General features: G+C 34.7%; 1 protein-coding gene across 8 annotated transcripts in view; it reads left to right on the top strand.

Annotated features, from left to right (window-relative positions):
- The window catches only part of PAN3 (poly(A) specific ribonuclease subunit PAN3), a 102,632-nt gene that overhangs the window by 32,768 nt on the left and 48,248 nt on the right, over nt 1–21,616 (top strand). For 5 of the 8 annotated variants that reach the window (XM_039718255.1, XM_039718254.1, XM_039718252.1 and 2 more), the window contains 8 exons: nt 1,569–1,730; nt 9,748–9,898; nt 17,786–18,033; nt 18,616–18,720; nt 19,371–19,428; nt 20,542–20,703; nt 20,856–20,972; nt 21,087–21,188. In XM_039718255.1, the coding sequence (XP_039574189.1) occupies nt 1,569–1,730; nt 9,748–9,898; nt 17,786–18,033; nt 18,616–18,720; nt 19,371–19,428; nt 20,542–20,703; nt 20,856–20,972; nt 21,087–21,188 (1,105 nt within the window). The remainder of the gene's footprint in view (nt 1–1,568; nt 1,731–9,747; nt 9,899–17,785; nt 18,034–18,615; nt 18,721–19,370; nt 19,429–20,541; nt 20,704–20,855; nt 20,973–21,086; nt 21,189–21,616) is intronic. The other 3 variants (XM_039718259.1, XM_039718256.1, XM_039718253.1) reach the window with 2 other exon arrangements.

Here is a 21,616-nt window from a genome sequence, read left to right as displayed (position 1 = left end):
TATTTAGATTTGCCATGATCAGGTGTGTGTTTGAAATGCAGGAGGATTTTGTGCTACCCATCACAGATTTCTAAGTGGTATGCTAAAATTCTGTCTTTTTTATTGTTACTAACTTTGGTTGACTCCTCCATGGAGTTTATTGCCTTTGGTAGTTCATAGTCCATGTTGGCATCCTTGGGGGTTTTGTTGTTTTGTTTGTGGGTTTTGCAGGTTTTTTGGAGGGGTTGGTTTAATTGGGATTTTTGGACAAATTAGGTACTGTTGACTCTGCTGAGTTTTGATTCTTTCCAAAGCTTTCAGCCTAAAAGGTTCCAGGGAAGTAGAGGAGAGAATCTATTCAGGTTTTGTTTTTGCAGCCATTTTATGCTAGTTTTGTCCTGTGTTTTATGAATTGTTTCTGTGTGAGTGGGAAATCTTCTCCAGTTAGATTCTTGTCTTGTTGCCTGAGGTATAGTTTCTAAAGTGTGTATGAAGGTACATGTTGCTAAGATTTCTAAGGTGCTAGGTGAAATAGATACCTGAACAAAGGTAAGTTAAGCTTTGATTTCTTAGAGTGATCGGTATCCAGATGATAGTTACACTGTCACATAAAAATGCCCAAACAAAACCCCACAGCAAAAGAATACCAGCCAACCCCTGCAATTTGATCCAACTGTTGATATAATTAGCATAAAAGGCCCTGATTTAAATATGCACTGATGTTAAAACATTTCTTTTGGTGATATTTACTATCTAGGTAGATACACATAGGTTTGAAAGCATGGAGAAATCTTGACAACTTCTGTATTTTACCTGTTTGAAAGTATTTAACAGATTTTCTTTTTTACAGTGTGCCTTTTGAATTTAATGTTCATATCATTCTTTGTAAATAGTTCCATTTGTAGAGATCATTGACAATGTAATAGAAATGTCACTGTTAATGAGGTGCAAGTAATTCCTGCATGTTAACTTCCTCAAATGTGTTTTGTTTTCTCAATTTTATGACAGCTCCCAATGCCTTTGTCATAGTAATTCTTGTCTGTTTTCACTTAAGACAGTAGTGGAAGTTATTTTTTTTAAGTACTAACCCAAGCAGAAATGTTTTTCTCAGAGTTCTACTGCAATTGGCTACTCAGTTCTACTTGATTTTCAAAAGCAAATTTTCAGGAGATGAATCATGGCAAATTTGAATTTAAGATTTGTTGGGTAGAAATTTCAAAGGAGGTGTTCATTATTATGATGTGATTGAAGGTATTTGTTTTGAAAACACGGATTTTTTAAAAATAGTTTCTCATTTGGACAGAATTTCCAAATTTATGTGCATATTTCAGTGGCTGACTTGTAATGGATGGCTTTGCTTACAAATAATTAGTAGTCCCTGACGTTAATTTTCTTTTAATTTTTTTAAAGCATTGTTTATTGTAACCAAATAGTCAGGATTGAAAGGAAACAGTCTCAGTTGAATTTTACTTGCAAATTGTTTCCTATTCCACCAATCCAGAATCATATCACAGTGTAATACCTATATTAGTGTAGCTTTAGATGAGGGTTGTTAGGAGTGGCCTGGTTTCTCTCCTTCTTTTTCATAGCCCAGGAAGTATCGACTGGGAATGCTGGATGAGAGGATAGTTCCGGTGGGATCAAAAGCAAGAAAATCAAAGAACCCTATTGGCTGTCTGGCTGACAGGTGTAAAACAGGAGTACCCATCAATATGGTTTGGTGGAACAGAGTCACAGAAAACAATTTACAGGTAAAATTATTTTTTACTAGTAATTTTTTCAGTATTTTGGATGTTTATTTTCGATTCTGGAAAATGTTAGAGTTACTCCAAGTATGAGTTAAGATCAAAGATTTATTTCATGTGATAGACATAGTGGTCCTTTAAGAGAGTGATTTGGAGATATTTAATTAGCTTCACCCGTTGTTGAGCTATATACTTTACTTGATTTTCATATAATCTGAGGAGAAGGAGCAAAAGTAATAATTTCATGTATTCTAAAAGCAAACAACCACAACTTTTAATTCTCACCTGAGGAAGATTTTTGCTGGTAAAATTAGTGATTGTTGTTAAAATGATTGACACAATGCAAATAGATGCCCTCAGTACAGCATTTGAAGACATTGCCATCATGATCAGGAAATATAAATTCTTAATTTTTATGTTGGGATAGTTTATACTTCTCAACTTGTTTTGAGAAATGTATGCTACTCTCACCATTACTTAACTTTATGCCTGAATCTTCTTCAGCTCTGTAAGAGGGTGGTGGTACAGCTGGATTTGAATATCTCTTTACTGAAGAAGTAGGTAATCCTTGGGATGAAAATGACAAATAATTCTAGCCTAGAATTGTCCCTTAAAGTGGAGTTTAGATGGAAATGATTACAGTGGTGGGAATTGTACCACTGCTGCTAATACTGTTTTTACTTGTGTAGTGCTTTTGATTCCTCAGAGATTGTTATTTTAGTCTTCCTATGATGGTTGTGTTATTTTTGATGTTTTCTAAGTGAATGAAGTGGGTAAATAGACTTCTAATTAGAACTTGTGGCACTTCAGGATTTTCTTTCAGTTCACTGAATTTCTGCCATGTAAGGGTCAACACGATGCTTGTACAAGCTCCTTTCCACACTGATACTAGTTTTGCATTATTTGATGTTTGGACATCTCTGTATTACTGAAATGAACAGTCATGGGCAGCATGATGTAGGCAGCATGATGCTGTGTTGTCTAGGGACATTGGGACCTTCAGTCTGTCTTGGCCCTTTTGCTGCTGGGGAAGCAGCATAGTTACTGATGGAGAAAAGATGAAGCTTAAAGGAAACATTGGTAGAAGGACAGTGGTGAAAGCCTGTGAAGCAAGCCTGTGAAGCAGTACTGTTTTGAAGGGAAAAAAGATTGACAAACGGAATTTATTGTGTGTATTTAACACTGAATGTAAGTTGTAATTAAAGACAGTTGTGTTGAGAAGAGAGAAGCAGAAAATTGGTCTTTAGTTTTCAGGTAGACATTAATGGGCAAAAAAAAGTCCTGTTTGCACTCCTGTCCTCTGTTGTTTGCTTGCTGTACAGTGATGCAACAACCTTTGTTGTTAATCTACTCCATTTAGATTAGATGCAAAAGGACTCAATGCTTTTGGAGGCTGGAGAGGCAGTGGCCTGAACCTTGAAGCATGTTGCCAGGAGCAGGTGTCTTCTCAGTACCTGTGCACTCTGAAGTAGTGTTCAAAGTGTGGCACAGGGAAGGAAGCTCAAGGTCTCTGTGCTTTCTGAGGTTGGCAGTGTTTGGGACTGGCTGCAGAGCACATAGCTTTTGAAGGGTACTGTTCCAGGCTCCTGGAATGCACCAGAATCCTGGCTACATAATTGATTTAAAGTATCTGTGGGTTCACATTTTGCATTACATGATGCAGTTGCATTGCTTCCCATGGAGATGTGGGGTTTAACAAAGCATGTATAAGCACATGTGGTGGAAATAGGAACAGAAGGATGTGCCAGCCATAATAAATAAAATCAGAGGAGAGACAGGAGGGATTGAAGAGCAACTGTGGAGTCTGGCAAGACTGAAGAAGGAAAGGTGTTAAAACTTGCATTGTAAAATAATTTAACTGTTACTCCTGCATGGCTATGAATTCATAATCCTGATCTGTTTTGTTTAAATATGGTGTTCCACTTACATGATTAAAAAGGAAGTCTGCAGAGTGAGTTGAACTCTGAGTTGTGCATTAAAAAAGCAAAAAAACCCGAATCAAAGTTTGTTTTATAGTGATGTATCATACCTTATATTAGGAAATGTCCTGACCTACTACATGATATATATTATAATAGCAAATGGTACTCCTCTTTAAAACAGTACTATCAATACATTTTAGTTACGCAGATTAGTTCTTACTCACCATCACTAACTGATTCTTTGTTTCTTGAGCAAAAAATAATAATAGAAATTAATTTTTTCAAGTATGTTGCATTAGGATGACAGACCTCTAGAATTCTAGATATTTTTACAGTACTTTGAAGGATTTTTGTTAAAGAAACATTAAAATATTCCAAATCTAATTTTAAAGTTAATTTTTTAGTGGGATCTACTTGCCAGTTGTAACAAGACTTCATGAACGGTTTTGTCTGAACCTGTGTTCTGGTTTACAAACCAGTATATTTTTAGCCATGTAATTTTACCCAGTTTTAATGAGATTGACTCTTAATTCTTCTGCAAGAGCAGTAGAGTAACATAAATAATAATGTTGGCAAATTGAAATTTATTAGAGCCTGTTGTTAGAGTGATGTGATGACTTGTCACAGTACTTGTAATAATATAGCATGTTACACAAATTCAATGGTGGGATAGAAAGATTTGCTTTGAAGTCCTTGGCAACCTCTCATGTCTTCTGAGTTGCTCTGACATCACAAAATGCATCCTTTCCTGATGTCATGGGTCTCAAGGAATCCTTGGAGGAATTGCAACAGTGTTCTGTAAAGTGGATATCCTCATATAGAGCCTCCGCCATTAAAAAAACAACAAAGAAACCCCAAATCCCAACAACTACAAAATAACATTAAGCTCAAGAAAGACTTCTGCATGTTTCTGTATTCCTGAGAGATACTATGAAAACTGTGCCAAAAATGGACTGGTAAAGGAGTGCCCTGCTTTATAGCATGGTTGTGGGTTAGTGGTGGTTTTCTGTAACCGTTACACGATTATGTAATTTGGGATGTCAGAACAGATCAGCATAAATTTGGAAGTGAAGGAGAGCATAAAAAGAGAACAAAGAAGCTTGTATCCAGTTTCTAGCATGGTAAGTACATTAGCACATCCTTCTGAAATCAAATGAGATTGGCCTACTTTTTGAGTTAGGTAGCTGGCTTTGGGCTTTGGTTGAATGAGGAACCAGAACGAAGCTAATGAAGCTTGGCCTCTGAAGCTGATGTGGTGTCTCTGCTGCTGCTGTACAGCTGTGTTGAGAGATGCTGAATGAGAAATGAGAGAGAGAACAGTGGTTTCCAGTATTCCTGTGGGATCCCTGCATGACTTTCCAAAGGCTTCATAACTTGTACATCCCTGTATTCCAGCTCATTTCTGTACTTAAAGGCACTTTGAGGATTCATTTATTAATTAGTGCAGCAGTGGGCCCTTACAAGTTTAAAAGTGAGGAGCATAAAGACAAATCATGTGTATCAAAGTTTATAGCTGATGAAACAGGAATTTTGATTTTATTTCTGGATTACCAAAATCTGTTGTATGCAGCTCCTTACAGTAATGCCATGTGCTGCTGTGTAGTCCTTTCAGTGATGGTCTTCAGCTTAGATCCTTGGCTTGCTCTTTGCTTTCATCTGTACATTCTTTTAAGGATGAATTGTTCTGGAGTGTTTTTTTCTTATTGTACTCTTAGAATATTTTGTTTCTTCCCCTCCATTCTGTATTTTCACTTTATTTCCTTTTAATACCTGTAAAAGCATAAAAGCCACCAGACAAATTCTGAGCTGACTGGTGACACAAATGAGTAGTTTAATAGTCCTGGCCTCCTTTTGTACTTTTTTGGTTCCATTTTTTAGTAATTGCATCATGGCTAAAATCAGCCTTCATTTGGACTGTATTTATATGTGCTTTATAAAGTTTTTTTTCACTGATATACAGAAGTGTAGGAATTGTTTTTGTAAGTGAAGCTGGATGGACTCAGTTTTGTGGTCTGTCTTTGGAAGTTTCTTTGCAAAGCTGACTGCAAAGAGGCATGGACATAAAGAATCTGAGAACAGGGTATTTAGATGGAATTTCTTCATGGAATCATTCTGAGAATGTATGATGTAGGAATCAGGTAATAATTAGGGAAGTTGCTTTACTGCTTTAGTTTGACAACATCTTTATTAATATACTGGAAGAAGAGGGATGACATTTCAGTTGGCAAGGTTGAGAGGAAAAGGGAATTATGGCAATTTTAGCAAAGGTAGTTTGCTAGAAATACATAACGTAGCTGACACAGCTGTATTCCTTCTCTTCTATGTTTTTTATTGAAAACATGTTTTCATGATTAGCATCTTGAAATTTTGTGTGTGCCTTTTTATGGGATATGAACATTTGCAGCTGGAATTAGACTTATTTAACACAGTGCAGACAGTGCTAGTAGGCTTTTTAAAATTGTTTTGGGTTTAGAAGTACATTTGCTACTTTTTAACATCCCGCTATTGCATAATCATTACATGATTCTTGCATGTCCCTTCTTCTGGTTAGTCTTGAAAATTAATAACAGTTTTCAGTACCCATTTTCTCTACATATTTTACCAATTCCTGATTTATTCTTAAAATTTTAAGCCTCATCTAGCATAAGTTACTTTATCCTGAGATGAATAATTAATTACTAATTAAATGAAATTTGTTTAAAAGCTGTACTTGTGCAAAATTTAAACATAATACAGAATGAAGAAAATGTTTTCATTAAGAAGATCTAGATTATTTTAATTCTTATAAAAGTTTAATTTTTTTATGTCATCTTGTGAAGTTTGGTAGGACTCTAATGGAAAAACTGTAAGAATACTCTGTCGGGTTCTGAAGCATGATTACCATTTAAAAAGATTTTCAAGCTTACTATTGATCCAAATGTAAAGCTAAAACTGGAATTTATACTTTGTATTATGAGTTGACAGAGTGAAGGTAGGATATTTTTTCAGGCCATGAATATAATACTTTGAATCATTGGCCTCTAACAATGTGGTTTTCTAATTTTGGCATATTTGCATGGCCATTGCTGCAAAATGGTTATCTACAAAGAGTCAGAACTAATTAAGACATTAAATATTAAAGTACTAATAGTAATATTACATTCTCTCAGTTAGTTTACTCACTTAATCTGGCCTGATTATTTTAATTATTTTCATGAAAGAAAACTCTTTTCAGAAGAAAATAATACTTCAGATAAAATGTTTTCAAAAGCATAATAGTTTTTAAGAACTGCAACTTCACATAGATGTAATGAATTTAAATGTGGATTGGGGCTTAAGCTTCAAATCGTCTGACAGTATTTGCTAGTTTCAACCACCAATCACTAGAATTTGCTGTATTATTTTGATTAGTTTATTCTGGCTAGTGACTGTGGAACTTAAGTATTTTTCTGTATTTAAAAAACAACTTGAAGATGGAAGGATCTTTTAAAATTGTAACTAAAAGTTAAATCACTTTTTTTACCACTGGGGAAAGTCTTGAATTGCAGCTTCATGTTTGTAGCATCACAGAGAAGTAAAACAGGATTTCGCAGTATAGAGTCTGTCTTCATAAATCAAAGCTGTTTACTCATATACTACATTTTCATCAAAGTTATGTAAAAACAACTTAATCTTACCAGGCTTTTATGCTCATCCTGAATTGTGAAACTGAATTTCCTTCAGATTTGACCCATTGCTGTTTGCAATTCTACAAAATAAACCAGATCAGCCCTATTAGATTCCTGGGTTTGACTCTTTCACTTGGATAAATTAAAACACCTATCAGTTAAAGTGGAGCTATTTCTTAAAGGGAAGCTGTATTTAAAATTTTTGATGTTTATAGGTAACTTCTGGTAAGTAAGTATCTTTTTGCAAGTAAGTAACATTTTAGTAAGTAAGTAACTTTTAGACATGAAAACTGGTCTATGAAAATTTGTAGAATGTGTTTAGAAATAAGAAGCATCTCTGTGCTGTAGGAGTTGTTTGAATCAGTAGGTGAAAATGATAGGAGTTTAGCCAGAATGCCATGGGTGGGATTTTGGGAACTCTCTCAGTTGCTCTAGGAAGTCTGAGTTGCCTTCCAGAAGGTGTCTTTTTCTCTGCTTGCATGCTTCTAATGCCATGCCCCACCCTTGTCTCCTGGTTGACACAGTATTTAGATGTGATATAGCTGTGGATGTGTCATTGCTACTTTTAGCAGTGGAAAAATGTGGATCTTGTTGTTCCTTGGAATTACGTTCTTTTAGCAAGATGGTGCAAATTCTGTCCTTTGCTCTCCCAGTTGTTTTGTTTGGTGACTATTTAGCTCTATCACTGTTTGGAAAAGTTGTACTTTACCACCTTTGTAAATTTCTTCAGTTTCAGTACAGATTTTGCTGAATGGTTGCATGCCAGTTTTTATCTAGAGGAACACTATTCTTAGTTATTCCTGTACCTAAATTCAGATAAGTCCAGAGTATTACCTTTTGAGTATAAATCTATCAGTTAGGTGTTTTCAGTCTGTATAATTCAACTTATCATTTGTTTTGCTGTATTAGTGTATATCTTAACATGTTTTCCTGAACTGTGATTAAAGAGTTTTAAAATTCATGTGAACTCTTTACCCATTTAAATGTTTTACTTCACAATCTGCATATTTACTTGTAGCTGCTCCTTCCATATTCAGAAACATGCACATATAAGGTGACAAGGTGATAGTTGATATCATAAAGTGGATGGTGGTTAAAATTTACTGTGTGATTAAAGGTAGAATATTTTTGCTATTTGCTTTTAAATCTGGGCATCATCTTTAATTTTGCAACTTTGAGAACCTTCTTTATCGCTGCATTGAAATACATTCATACTATGATATTTGGCAGAAATAATAAAATAAAGGTGTTAAAACCCAGTTAACAGAAACTGTTCTCAAATACTTTCTTCACTGTCTAAATTGATGTTCACACTTCACTTTTAATTTGGAACTAACTTATTTCTCTGATGCCACTTTATATTGGTAAAATCAATATTGATAATTTAGCTAACGGTTTATATAGTTGGTTATTTTTAAATGGCCTGAAACCAAAGAAGTTTTCTGTAAAAAAACATTATGGATTATCTTAACAGTATCTCATGTCTATTGGGAGCTGTTGCTGTCTTCTTATTTTATCTTACTTGTTTAGACACTTTTGAGAGGTACTGTGCAGATTACTTAATAAACTAAATCCTGTAATTCAATAATCTTCAAGATTTTCAGTGTGTTCATGTAATAATTTATTTTATTTATTGGCTTAATGTAGTTTTTGTTCCACTCTTGTCATTTGTAATTGGCCGTCCAATGATAAGCTTTTTGCCTTTTGAGCTTTAACTGGGATTTTCTTTTTCTAACCCTCCCTGCCCCAAATCAAACAAAAATCTTACCTCAAAACAAATACCACGATCCCAAGCTACAAAAATTGTCTGCACTGATTTTAATAGAAATTAAAATTGGGTCATGTGTTTGTTTTAGGTACTAACAAATACTGGATGTTTGGCCATCATTCTGCTTCTGTTTTTTTTTTTCCATAGCACCAAATTAGACTTTATTTTTAAGGGTGCTAGATAAATAAAACAGGTAATTAAAGCAGAAGGTACCTTCACAAAAAAACTGAACATACGGATCTATTTGAAATAGAGGCAGGGTGACTTTTCTAGTAGGAATAATTTTTAATCCTTTATTTTGAAATTGCTAGTTAGTTTGAACTTAAATTGCTGAAGTCATGGGGGAGCAATCTGTGCAGCTGTGGCAAAGCTTTCTCAGTGTCAAGTCTGTTCTCCAACTTGTAATGTAATGCTTATGGAAAGCCTTTTGCAAAATGTTGTATGAATTTTTAGACCAGCTGCTCATATGGAATGTTTGCTTCTAACACTTCAAACATAAGCTAAAAACACGTCTAAATATGTTCATGCAGACAGCTTCCAGTATTCTTTGCTCTCTTCAGCAAGCTGTATGTGCCTTAAAAATACCCCCTGTACTAACTAGTAGGCCTGTCTAGAATGTATTTTCTGCTGGATAAATCCCTTCTCATTTGAAATAAACATTTAATTTATTATTGTTTTTTAAACAGACACCAAATCCTTCTGCAAGTGAGTTTATTCCTAAAGGAGGATCAACCTCCAGGCTGAGTAATGTATCCCAGTCAAGTATGTCTGCCTTCTCTCAAGCCTTGTTCTCTCACCCTTCCATGGGAAGTCCTGCTACTGCTGGGTTAGCACCAGGTAAGATGAGAGTAATGATTTCTAGTACAGTGGTTTGTTTTGTCAAATGTAACCCTATATATAGTTATCAGATTCATCAGATATAAATGTAGCTACCTCCTACTTCAGCTCTTAATTTTAAGGCAATCATTAAAAAGCAGAGGAACTTCGGGTATATATTCCAGTAGTATGGAAATCACACTGCAGGCTGTGAAATCTGCTCATCCACAGCAGCATTGAAATTAATAACTTACTCTGCTCTTTTTAGAGAAAAGGGTTGCTGAGTTATCACATACTGTGATAAGTCCTAAGTGGTTCTGGCCAGAGCAGTACCTGAAGAGGATTTAAACGACCCATAGTGTAGAAATGCCATGTAGTTTACAATGCATATGATCTTGGTTTACTACACACCAGTGTGCTCTTTTTATTTGTTTCTAGACTGTGATGTAGAAGTATTTTTTTATTATTAATGAGTGCATGTGAAGATATGAAAATCTGGATTACAAGCACAAAGTAGAAGACAAGCTAATTCTGTAATACTGTGCCTTACAAAATAGTGTTAATTTTTATTGTATCTGTCACATGTAATCTCAATTTTAAGACTTCTAATTTATAGTTATTTCCCACGTTTAAAACTCTTACTGAAATGTGTTCCATGCAGTCATATAATTGAGTGACAGATTTTTTTTTTACACATTTGAAAAGTTCAGTCCCTTCATGCATCTTTTAGTCTTCTGATCATAAGATGTTAACTTAATTTTAATAATTTGTTTAAATAAAATAAAAATATTTTTTGTATATAGCCATCAGCAAATCTGGATATTTCACACTGCAAATTCTTTAGTGAGTTTCTGTATATACTTAAACCTCCAGCAGTCGCTTGTGGCTACCGGGAGGCATTAGGTAATTGCCAAAAGGCAGCTGGGCAAATGCTATAAAGTATTTTTTAAACATCTCTTGGCAATTACTATTTATTAAAATGAACTTCACTCTTTCTTGATGCCAGTGTCAATGTGAAGGAAGCCAGAATTTAGCTTGCATGTGAAAACATAAAAGAGCAGGTTAGGAAAGAGATTGATACTTCTGCTGACCAAATGAACATGTTGTGGTACTGTCTGCTTGATCCTATTTTGTGCTGTACCGTCTTATTGGAAAACTGTTGTGTTTATATGCCTCTCAGCCTTGTCACCTGGATTGAAAAGTGTATAAAGGATTAAATAGAATACAGTAAAATGATCTACTTTTGGAAAGTGTCCAGTGGGGTCTCAGAGGGATCCTTCACAGTCCCATTTCTTTACTATCTGTAAGTAATACTTGAAAGGATAAGTAACACTGATGAAAGAGGTTCGCACAACGATTTCAGGTCCTAGAAATAAATATAGATACCAATGCTGCATACTTTCTAGCCTCAAATACTATTGTTTGTTTATGGACAAGAGGGATGGGGGAGTGTTCATAAGAGGTAACTTCAGGCAGAGTTGGCTTGTTTCCCTGCTCTTCCTGCATAACTAAAATGAAAATATAGTTCAAAGTAGGGACCTTGGTTGGATTCACTGAATTTTTCTAGAAGCTTTTCTTCTGTCACTGAGTGCAGAATTCTCTGAACCTAAGTGTCCTATGTAAATACTGCTCACAGACATTTATTTTTATTTAAATGTCAACATTAAAGCTGTCAACAGGATCCATCCACAAAAATTCCTGTTACCTCAAGGTCAGCTAGGAGGTGCTCTTTCTAAAAAATTAGGCTCTTAAATAAGAAAGCGGTATCTTTGTGTGTGGAAACTTCACCACTTAGATCATACTGGGTAACAGAATAAAAAAAATACTGAAATACATTCTGATGTTGCCATGAAAAAATGGTTGAGATATGTTAGGTTTCAATAAGTGAAAATAAATTAAAATAAAAGCCATGTAAAGAGTTTATAAGAATTTTCCTTTGAATAAAGATAAATCTCTTTCTAGTTAAAGGGTGCATACTCTCCAGTAGAATAACTTTGCAGATTTAAGTATTTATGTGAAATTAAGATTGCTTATTGTAATTTACAGTGTACTGGAGGAAATCAAAATTTCATGAGAAATAAGGAAATGTAGTAGGAGTATTTAAGTCTTCCATAGTTTTATTCACCTATAAACAAAGTAGGTAAATTATGAAAACAGTCCTTTGTTTTCCTTCTTGATGATAAAAAAAAATGTAAGTTCTTTCACATGTCTAATTTCTGAGATTTCCCTAAAGGTAGGTGCAAATCAAAACCCCTTATGACATCTAGTATTTCTTGTCCTTGGAAAATACTTGTTCTGCCTGTCTTGTCAACTGTACTGCAGAAATACTGAAAAATATGACAGGGGAAACCTAAAATACTTTAGTGGGTAACTTGTTGTCCATGCCTGACATATCAGTTAGGATGTAGCATGCAAGAAGGTTACTCCTGCATTCACATGTTTCCTTCTGTAAGTGCTTTCTAGGGTAATCTCAGCATAGGGTCATGTTCATCTTGGTGGCCTTTAATAGAGTGATATGAAGTGCAAGTTACACAGGTGGTGGGAGAAAATTGTTTCACTGAAGAGTTGTAAACAGATCTCATTTACCGTTTCCAAACTTTCTGTAAACTCTCCTGAATACTACCTTATTGCTCCTCTCTTTCCTTGCTAGCAGACACACCCTGTTTGTCGTTTTGTGGGAAATCTAGTAAGAAGCTGACAATCTTCAAATAGCACACTTTTGCTTACAAGCTTATCTTACCCAGTCCTGCATAGCTGTATTAGAGTATTAATTTCATTAAAATATGCAACACAGTGTATGAATGAAATTAATGAATGTCATCAAAGTGATAAGACATCATTGCTGTGTTGAACTTGAGAGAGAACATATGTATAGCCCCCAGTATTCAAAAATGTTTAGGTTATACCTAAAGAATGAAGCCTCTGTCACATCAAATGGAAATGACAGCAAATTGCTGTTGCTTTTATATTTAGTCCAAGTCGGGTTCTGAGCTGTGCAGAATATAGGAGATCCAGTCTGAACCTGCAGGCTTAGGAGCCAAGAAGGTGAAGGTGTTTGCTTGTGTCTGGTTGACATATCTCCATTTGTGATGAGCAGGAATGTAGTTTTCAGAGCCCACAGCCCCAGATGGAGATGGAGCACTTTGTGGTGGTTTGTGTGGCTGAAGGCCCCAAGAGCTTGTTCCAGCCTTCTGGATCAAATATGATGCAGAGGAAATTCTGCAGCCATTCCAGAATAATGTAAGAACAGAAGAAGGCAAAGAGACTCTATAATTATCTTTTTTTCCCCAATTGAGACTGAAGAGGAAGAATTGATGATTCAAATCGTTTAGGGAATGAAGCAGATTTAATTAACTTAAAAATACACATCTGCAATGCTAATGACCTGATAGAGAGCTTACAATAACAAGAAATAGTTAATGAACTTAAGGATGTTACTTTAAGTTCTTGAAATAATTTGTTTTGCTTTGTCATTCTTCAAAATTTACCTAGTGGTCTGGGGTATCTCTAAAGTACAGAACATTAAAGTGATAAAATGTTAAATGTTCAAATTTTCACCTCTGAATGTGTTACAAGCATTAGAGGCATAGGGATATGATTGTAAACTAGCAAATTTGTAGGCAAAACTTGAAGGTTTTTTAAAACCTTTAATGTTGTAGGCCAGCTGATTTGCATACACCTGAGCTTAATGAAATCCTGCTTCACTAAGTTGTGAATTCTCATTAAATCAAAGTTGTTGGTACTGAGTCATTGAGAAATCATGCTTAATGCCCTTTGATCCTGATTATCTGTGTGAATTATTAGCTAGGTTTTAATTCAAATACGTTGTGTGCTACAAAGCTTTATTAGAAACGTGAATCTCATAAAATGTCTTTGGGCATTGTCGCAAATGCGTGTCAAAGTCTGCCATTTCCCTTTCCTCAGTCACAATGAAACTTCAAAAATAAAAAAACAAGGCAATAAATGAAAAGAATAAAGAAGGATATGTAAGTATGATCTCTCTCTTTACAGAATAAGAAGGCACCTTAAGAGCTGCATGTGTGTGTAGGTAGCCTGCACATTCACTGTGAATGTTGGGAAAAGATCTTCAAATCCCACAACCATTTCTGTTTTGTGGAATGGAACCATGACAGCTGCATACCATGACACCTCTTTTTAGATAGAAAAGTGAAAGAAGCCCTTTCCCCTTGCAGTTCATCTTTTAAGATTGTATTTGACTTCTTAATGAAGTGTATTAAGATTCCCCAAGACAAGGAGTGGAGAGGGACAATTTGAAACAGGCTTTTTGATGTCTGTTGGCATTAGAATTTTAATATAGGGGAATCTTGAATCCTCTCATAGGGAAAGCTTAATATTATTTGTCAAGATCACTGATATGAGTGAGATATATATATTTATATACATGTGTATATATGTATGTGTGTATATATATACGTATGTAACTCATAAGTAGATTTTAAAAAGCTCATATTTTCTTAGGCCCTTAAGCAAATAGACATTTACATAAACTGTGCTGTTAAAACCAGCCTAATTCTGTGAGGTCTGTTCCGTTGTCACTATTGTATGTTGAGTAACATCTTTGTTCTTGAGTATCAGTCAGTAGGAATATATAATCTCTTGTTAATAAAACTATTTTTCTTTTATTTTCCTCTAATTCCATTTGTTATGATTAAATATTATTAGTAGTATGCTCTTAATTGGTTGAAATACTAATGAAGTTGGTGATATCTGCTTGAATTTGTGCACTCTATTAGCTGCCTGAAGTACTTAAATATTCATATTTTCACTGTATTAAGTATTTTTCCTTTTTTTTTGTTGTTGTTATGCTGGGCTTTCAATAGTTATTTAGATTGTGCTGAATGTAATGCAAGTCTCTCAGAAGAATCTGTCACTTCCAATATTTGTTGTCTCAACCTGTCCATATGCACCACAGCAGTAGGAGCAAAATTCTTGTAGCATGTGTAGTATGTTCTAGTAGAATAAAACCAGACTCCAGTCAATCTTTCTTCTCCTGAACTCACTATGCATATTGGCAAATGAAGAGGCCATATGTTCTACCTGCCAGATGATTTTCACTGAACTCTCAATGTCCTTTCAAAATGAGACCTAACTAGACTGGAAGGCCATCTAAAAGGATTTGTGTGATGCTGTGATCCTTTTCTTTCAGTCTTGCATTAATACCTGTGCAAAGACATTAAGGATTTAGGTAACTATTCTTTAGCGGGAATACATTTTTTTCAAAAAGAAAGTCTTAAAGTGGAAATTGTTTGAAATTGTATCTGTAAAGTCACTAGAGATCTTTTTTCTTCTGGGAAACTTGTAGTAGAAGGTCACAGTATAATTTTAGCAAGTTGCAAGTCTTCACTTTTCTGCAAGACATTACTTACTGTCTTGTACCTATAGTGTGTATTTGAAAGCAGAGAGGTCTTATTTTCCATCAGTATACATGAAGGCTGCTGGGTTCTTATTTCATGATCCCTGTAGTTGGCTGTTTTATTGAGTTACTCTTGAAGCCATTTATTCCTGTCTGGGTTGAGATGATGTGCTTGCAAGGACTCCAGTGAATACTGCTTTATTGGAATAGAGTGAAAAAGGCACATCAGTAACTTCCCATAGATGAAGAGAATTCTTAGTTATCATAAACTAACTGTAGAGTTGCTTCAGTTTAATGGCCATTTTAGTTATCCTTCAGCTTTTAATACTAATACATTGTTTCCTTTGAAACTGATCTTTTCCTCCAGTGGATTAAGAATGCATTTGTGTTTTAGTCTTTTGTTAAAAATGTAGCAGTCTTTACAGAGCTGTTGAAATATTGAAGTATTACTCAGTCACTCAAGGTGACTTGTACCTTAATGAAAACTTACTTTCTTTTGTAGCATAAATTAGTGCTATCAAAATATGTAACATTTTGCAGTCATACAGTTAATTTCTAGACAGATTTTTAGGAGTCTATGTTACCATTAGCAGTGCCTATTATAATTAATTTTTTAAGTTAATACACTGGTGAGCAATATTCTATAATATTGCTTATCTACAAGATGTGTGTACACACATGTACATGTATTAATACAAAGAAAAGTTATAGCCTACAAAAGTGCAGACTTTTTTCTTTCATATTCTTAATATTTTACAGTTTTACAAAAGGAATAAATTACTTAAAAGACACAGTTAAAAAGAAAGGCATATGATTTTACCACAGTTACATTTTAAAAATCTTGTTCATTTTGTTGGAACTATTAACTTTTGAGGAACAAAAGAGAATTGTGCTGAATTAATAAACATGGTTTTTGTCAAAGAAGTAAATGGGAGGAGCTAAATGAAAGGTTACAAATATTCTTTTAATATTGTTAGGATAATATAGCTTCAAAGTAATTTTTCCCAAGGTAGTGCTTACTTGTTAACACTGAAACTTATTTGCTTTTGTCTTTTGTTTTAAAAAAGAAAAAAAAAATTAAATGTAGGAGGGATGAGATTACTTGAGGGACACGATACGAGTGTGAAATCACTCCTACACATTACTGATGATGCATTTTGAGAACTCTGCAGAGTAACTCATGATTGAAGTTAAACTAGTTTATGTAACTAAAAAGTGTGTATGCAAAAAAAAATTCCTTTTGCTTTCATTAGTTGGAGAGTTGCTTAAATTACTCTGATTACTAGAGTTTTAATAATTAATTTAATCAAATATCTGTGTAATAACTAACCATTCTTAATTAAAGAAGAATTCTCAGCTGTCAACAGAATGTTAAATATGAAAGCTGTGTATCTTCTATCCTTTCAAGGAAAAGATTTAGTATGACTAATACAATTCTGACTTTATAGAAGAGAAAGTGCATCCCAGTCTGAACTGAGCAATAATACCTTTCAAAGATGTTTTCCTTGGTGTTAATCTGAACACCTGAATATGTCAGATCTTCTGCTAGTAAGTAACTCTGCAAGGAGTTGTTTTGAAGGGTTATCTCTTCCTCAGCAGCACCTCGGAATGTCTATTACATTTTACACCTAATTTTTACAAGTAATTTTTATAAGCAAGCACCTATTTTTTTTAAGTAAGCAATTCTGAGAATTCTGCATGCAATAACTCAAAGTAATTAGACTGTTTGGTAAATAAAAAGTGTGTATGCAAAAAAGTTGCCCTTTTTTTTCTCATTGATGCACTTTGTTTAGAAGCAGAGTTTCTCGGGCATCAGTGGAGTTGTCCCTGTAATATTAAAGGTGAACAGCAGCCAATAAAATAATTTCAAATAAATTAGAAAATTCCAACAGGAATATTTAATAGACTTCATATCATGGGATGTTATCTATTTTTACATATAAAATACATCTTTTGGAGGATGACTTTTGAATATAATAATTGCAGGAAAATAGGTAATTACTCCCCTGATGTTATTAATAGTGGCATTTTGTGTATTATTAACACACTTATTTGTGTGCCGTATTACTGGAGACATTTATAGCTGTGGAGTTCTAATAAAAGGTACATGCATAATTAGGTGAAATGAGTTACAGCTAAGCAAACTCCATTGACTGCTCATGTAACTGTTAAGTAAACACTCACATAGTCATTAATATTTTATCTTTTTGCAGTTTAACAAACTAGCATTAGACACAGCATTATTTTGACTTGTCTTCCCTTTTCAGCTACTTACGTTTTTCATTTCAGTTCTTCATGTGTATATTGTATGTTCCAAAGCCCTATTTCTCTGCAATAAGCAAAGATTTTGGGGAAAAGATATCTGTTCAGTCATGGTCTTACTGTTTTATCTCTCAAGGATTTCTATATCTATATGAAGAGTTAAGTGTCTCACCTGCTCAGAATGTTGTTGGTAGTAAAGGCTGCTTTTCTGAAATTGCTGATTTTTTTTGATGACAGATTTGATCAAGAATGTCTTCTTGTGTTTCTTTAAGGAATGTCACTGTCAGCAGGATCTTCTCCTCTTCATTCTCCCAAAATAACTCCTCATACATCTCCTGCTCCTCGAAGAAGAAGTCATACTCCTAACCCAGCAAACTATATGGTGCCTACTAGTGCCTCTGCGTCTGTCGCTAACGCTGTCTCTCAGCCCCCATCTACTGGCCAGGTGATCCAGAAGGAAACAGTGGGTGGAACAACATACTTCTACACTGACACAACTCCAGCACCTCTCACAGGAATGGTAGGTTGGCTTTCAATACACAGCTGTCTGGAGTTTGTAAGTGCTGAATTGGTTGATACTACAGATATTGTTTTTAATGCTATAAACAGCTTATTCTGTATGAAGATGGGTCCTTTTAGTTATTTTAGTTGTTCTCCAAAAATCACTGAAATATAAGGACCAGAGACATTTTTATATATTTCTACAGCTGTGTAGAGGTTTCTGGGGTTTTAACACAGCAGTAGCATAACACACAGAAAGCATTCTATATGTCTCAGTGGATACATACATAATGAGAAAACATCAAAAAGTCAGCTTTTTTTTGATTGGTTAAATAGGTCTTATATTTACAATAATGGGGAAAAGGCAGTTAGAAAACTGTGGAAATAACTATTTACATACATATATACACATACACCTCCCTCTCCCTTGAAATATTTAGAAGTGAATACAACATAAAAGAATTGTAACATATCTGACAATAGATTTGTATCTTGTACTGTACATGAGGATTTCATAGTTTGAACTGAAAGAGTGAGAAAACTCTTCATTTGCTTGATCCTTAAGGACTTCAGAAAGCTTCTTGAAATGCTTTATTTTTAGGTCTTTCCGAACTACCACATCTACCATCCAGCTGCACCTCATGTTGCTTACATGCAGCCAAAAGCAAATGCACCTTCCTTCTTCATGGCAGATGAGCTCAGACAGGTAAGATGTTTGAGAGTGTAAAGGAACATTTAATGTCTTGGCAAAAATAGAAATTTGTTAATGGTAGAACAGAAGTAGACACTTGCAATATGTGCAGTCAGTTTTCCCTGTGGAGAATTTGAAAAATCAAATCTTGTAGTAGGTGGAGTACAACAGAGGGTGGGGATGAGTTACAACATATATGACTGCAATCTAATCTGCATGCCATGATTTACTATTCAGCTCAGTGCTATTACTGATGTGGTTTTTTGGTGTGCATGGGTTTATTTTTGTAGCATTATTTTAAGCTGCAATACTATTCAGTTTGAAAGTCTCCCACTGAAATGGAAGTGTATGCAGGTGTTAGCTGAAGAGCTCTTCTCAGGGTTCATTATCTCAGGGCTGGCTGTGAGTGTTATTAATTTCAGCTTTACTGTAGTAGGTGCCTTTGTCAGTGCCAGCTATAGCAAATGTCTTCTGAAGCTCCTTCAAGAATTTAGGTATTTTATCATCCATATGTTCAAGCTGTTAATCTTCTGACCCTCTCTGCCTTAGACACTTGCATTAATTCTCTATTTTAGTACAGGTAGCTAGTACTTCAAAGACAGTGTTTTCTTAAATTATCAAAAAATAACAGAATTATAATGTTCAAAGCTTAATTTTTCCTTCAGGAACTCATCAACAGACACCTAATAACTATGGCCCAGATTGATCAGGCTGATATTCCTGGTAAGTAAGTGTTTCTCAAAACTCTTAAACAGTGATGATGTTTTTCTGCAACCATGTACATTCATCTATATTAACAACCTCTTGCAGAAACTGCCACCTGTTTTTATTTTTTCATGGAACTTTAATTGTCAGCCTGGGCCATGGTTAACCAAATGCAGTGTTTCAAAAATACAAATTATTCTTTCTGTCTCCTATTTCTGTTTTGAAACTCCTTAATGGTTAGGAATTGTTCAAATTGCTGAGAAAGGAAAAATCATTAAGACAGTTAAGCCTTGTGAAAAACAGTTTTGTATTACTTTGTAGATATTAAATATATAGATATATATATCTATATATAATGTAGATATATTTTTCAAATGTTGTATGTAAACTAGCAAAGCAGTTTGTTTTGAAGTGACTTGGCTGATATATCAGAGACGGCTTTGTGCTAGCTGTCAGGCAGAAGAACCATATGCTATTTACTGTGATTTAGCTTTTGGGGAATTTACAATATTCAGTTTGATTTAAATAATTTTTGCTTGCAGTATCTTATCAAATGTGTGTGTAGTATGATAATGATGCAGTTAAAAAAATGCAGTTTAGTGTTTTAATCCGGATGAAGTGCAAGGGTAATCTCCTAATCTGATTTACAAACCTTTAGCACTTCTCTCTCCCTGTTTTATAAACTAGTACATTAAAACACAAAAGACTGATACTTGCTTTTTTTTTCCTGATGAAAATGTGGTCTTTACTATGGTAGGAAGTCTGCATGGAAATTGGTGCTTATTCTTGAATTAGTGTAGGAAAAACACTAAAGAAATATCGTTCATGAGGGTGAATTTCTAAGGTAAATGAGAAAATGGCAGATGGAATGGAAATGTCATCTATTCTGTTGATTTTACTCCGTGTAACACTTTTTTTAAAGACAATTTTAGGTCAGTGGGATCACTTCTAGGAACCTACCAGTATGTTGGTGTTAAAGCAAAAATAGTGAATTTTAACTTCACATGCACCTAAAAGATGATGGAGATAATATATATATTAGTGAAAGTCATTTTAATTTTCTCTGCTACTCAGTAATTTTCTCAAAGTCAGTTGAGGCCTAACATATTTCTGTGTATAAACTGATTTTAGCAGTTCCTGCAGAAGTGGACAGCTACCACAGTCTCTTTCCTTTGGAACCACTGCCACCTCCCAATCGGATACAGAAAACGAGCAACTTTGGGTACATTACATCGTGCTATAAAGCTGTAAATAGTAAAGATGACCTGCCGTATTGCCTTCGGAGGATACATGGTGAGAAAAATTCACTTGTCTCAGTAGCATCCTGAAGCATACCAGTCATATTTTAGTGTCTGGTTGCTTTTCAGCAGTTTCAGAAATGCTAAAATAAAAATTTCTCATTCTAAACATTATACTTCAAACCATGGGTTTCATTTTTTTCCTAGGTTTCCGTCTTGTTAACACAAAGTGCATGGTATTGGTTGACATGTGGAAAAAGATTCAGCACTCAAATATCGTAACTTTGCGTGAAGTGTTTACCACTAAAGCTTTTGGAGAACATTGTAAGTTTTTGTTTTTTCTTGCCCACTGCACCTCCCCCCCACTCCCCCAAGCTGATGTGTCGATACTTTTTTCAAATACTGAGTTAGTAAATATCACCTGTTTCTATCTTTAAGCTTTAGTGTTTGCGTATGATTTTCATGCTGGAGGAGAGACTATGATGAGCAGACACTTCAATGACCCTAGTGCTGATTCCTATTTCACAAAACGGAAATGGGGTAAGGAAACCACACTATGATACAATGCTTCTATACACTGTTTCTGCAGTAAACATCTGGTCACAAATAGTTGTTCAGCTTAATTTTTTGGCTAACCAGTTCTGTCATGCCATAAGCTGATTGATATGAGAGACTTCTTCTTCACCTCCTATTTGTAAAATTTTTTAAAATTATCAAACAAGTATAAAATTGATGTCAGCATGTAAGGGAATTACAACTCTTTAAAAGAAAAATAAGTTGAAAAAAAACAAACTGTGAGCAAGGAGCTCTGGTGTCCTTATTGCAGGTCTGTCACCAGGTAACACCTAACATTTAATGGCATTAGTTCCAGAAAATACAAAAGATATGCTGTGCCAATTTGATTCTTGCTGTTTAGGTGTCCTACTCATCTGTTTTTTTTCCGCACTATGTATTATGAGAAATAATTA

This window comes from Passer montanus, unplaced genomic scaffold (assembly GCF_014805655.1).
Source record: "Passer montanus isolate IOZ18808 unplaced genomic scaffold, ASM1480565v1 scaffold4, whole genome shotgun sequence".
Taxonomy (NCBI): domain Eukaryota; kingdom Metazoa; phylum Chordata; class Aves; order Passeriformes; family Passeridae; genus Passer; species Passer montanus.
The sequence above is the reverse complement of the archived record's forward strand: the minus strand, read 5'-3'. Positions and strand labels throughout refer to the sequence as shown.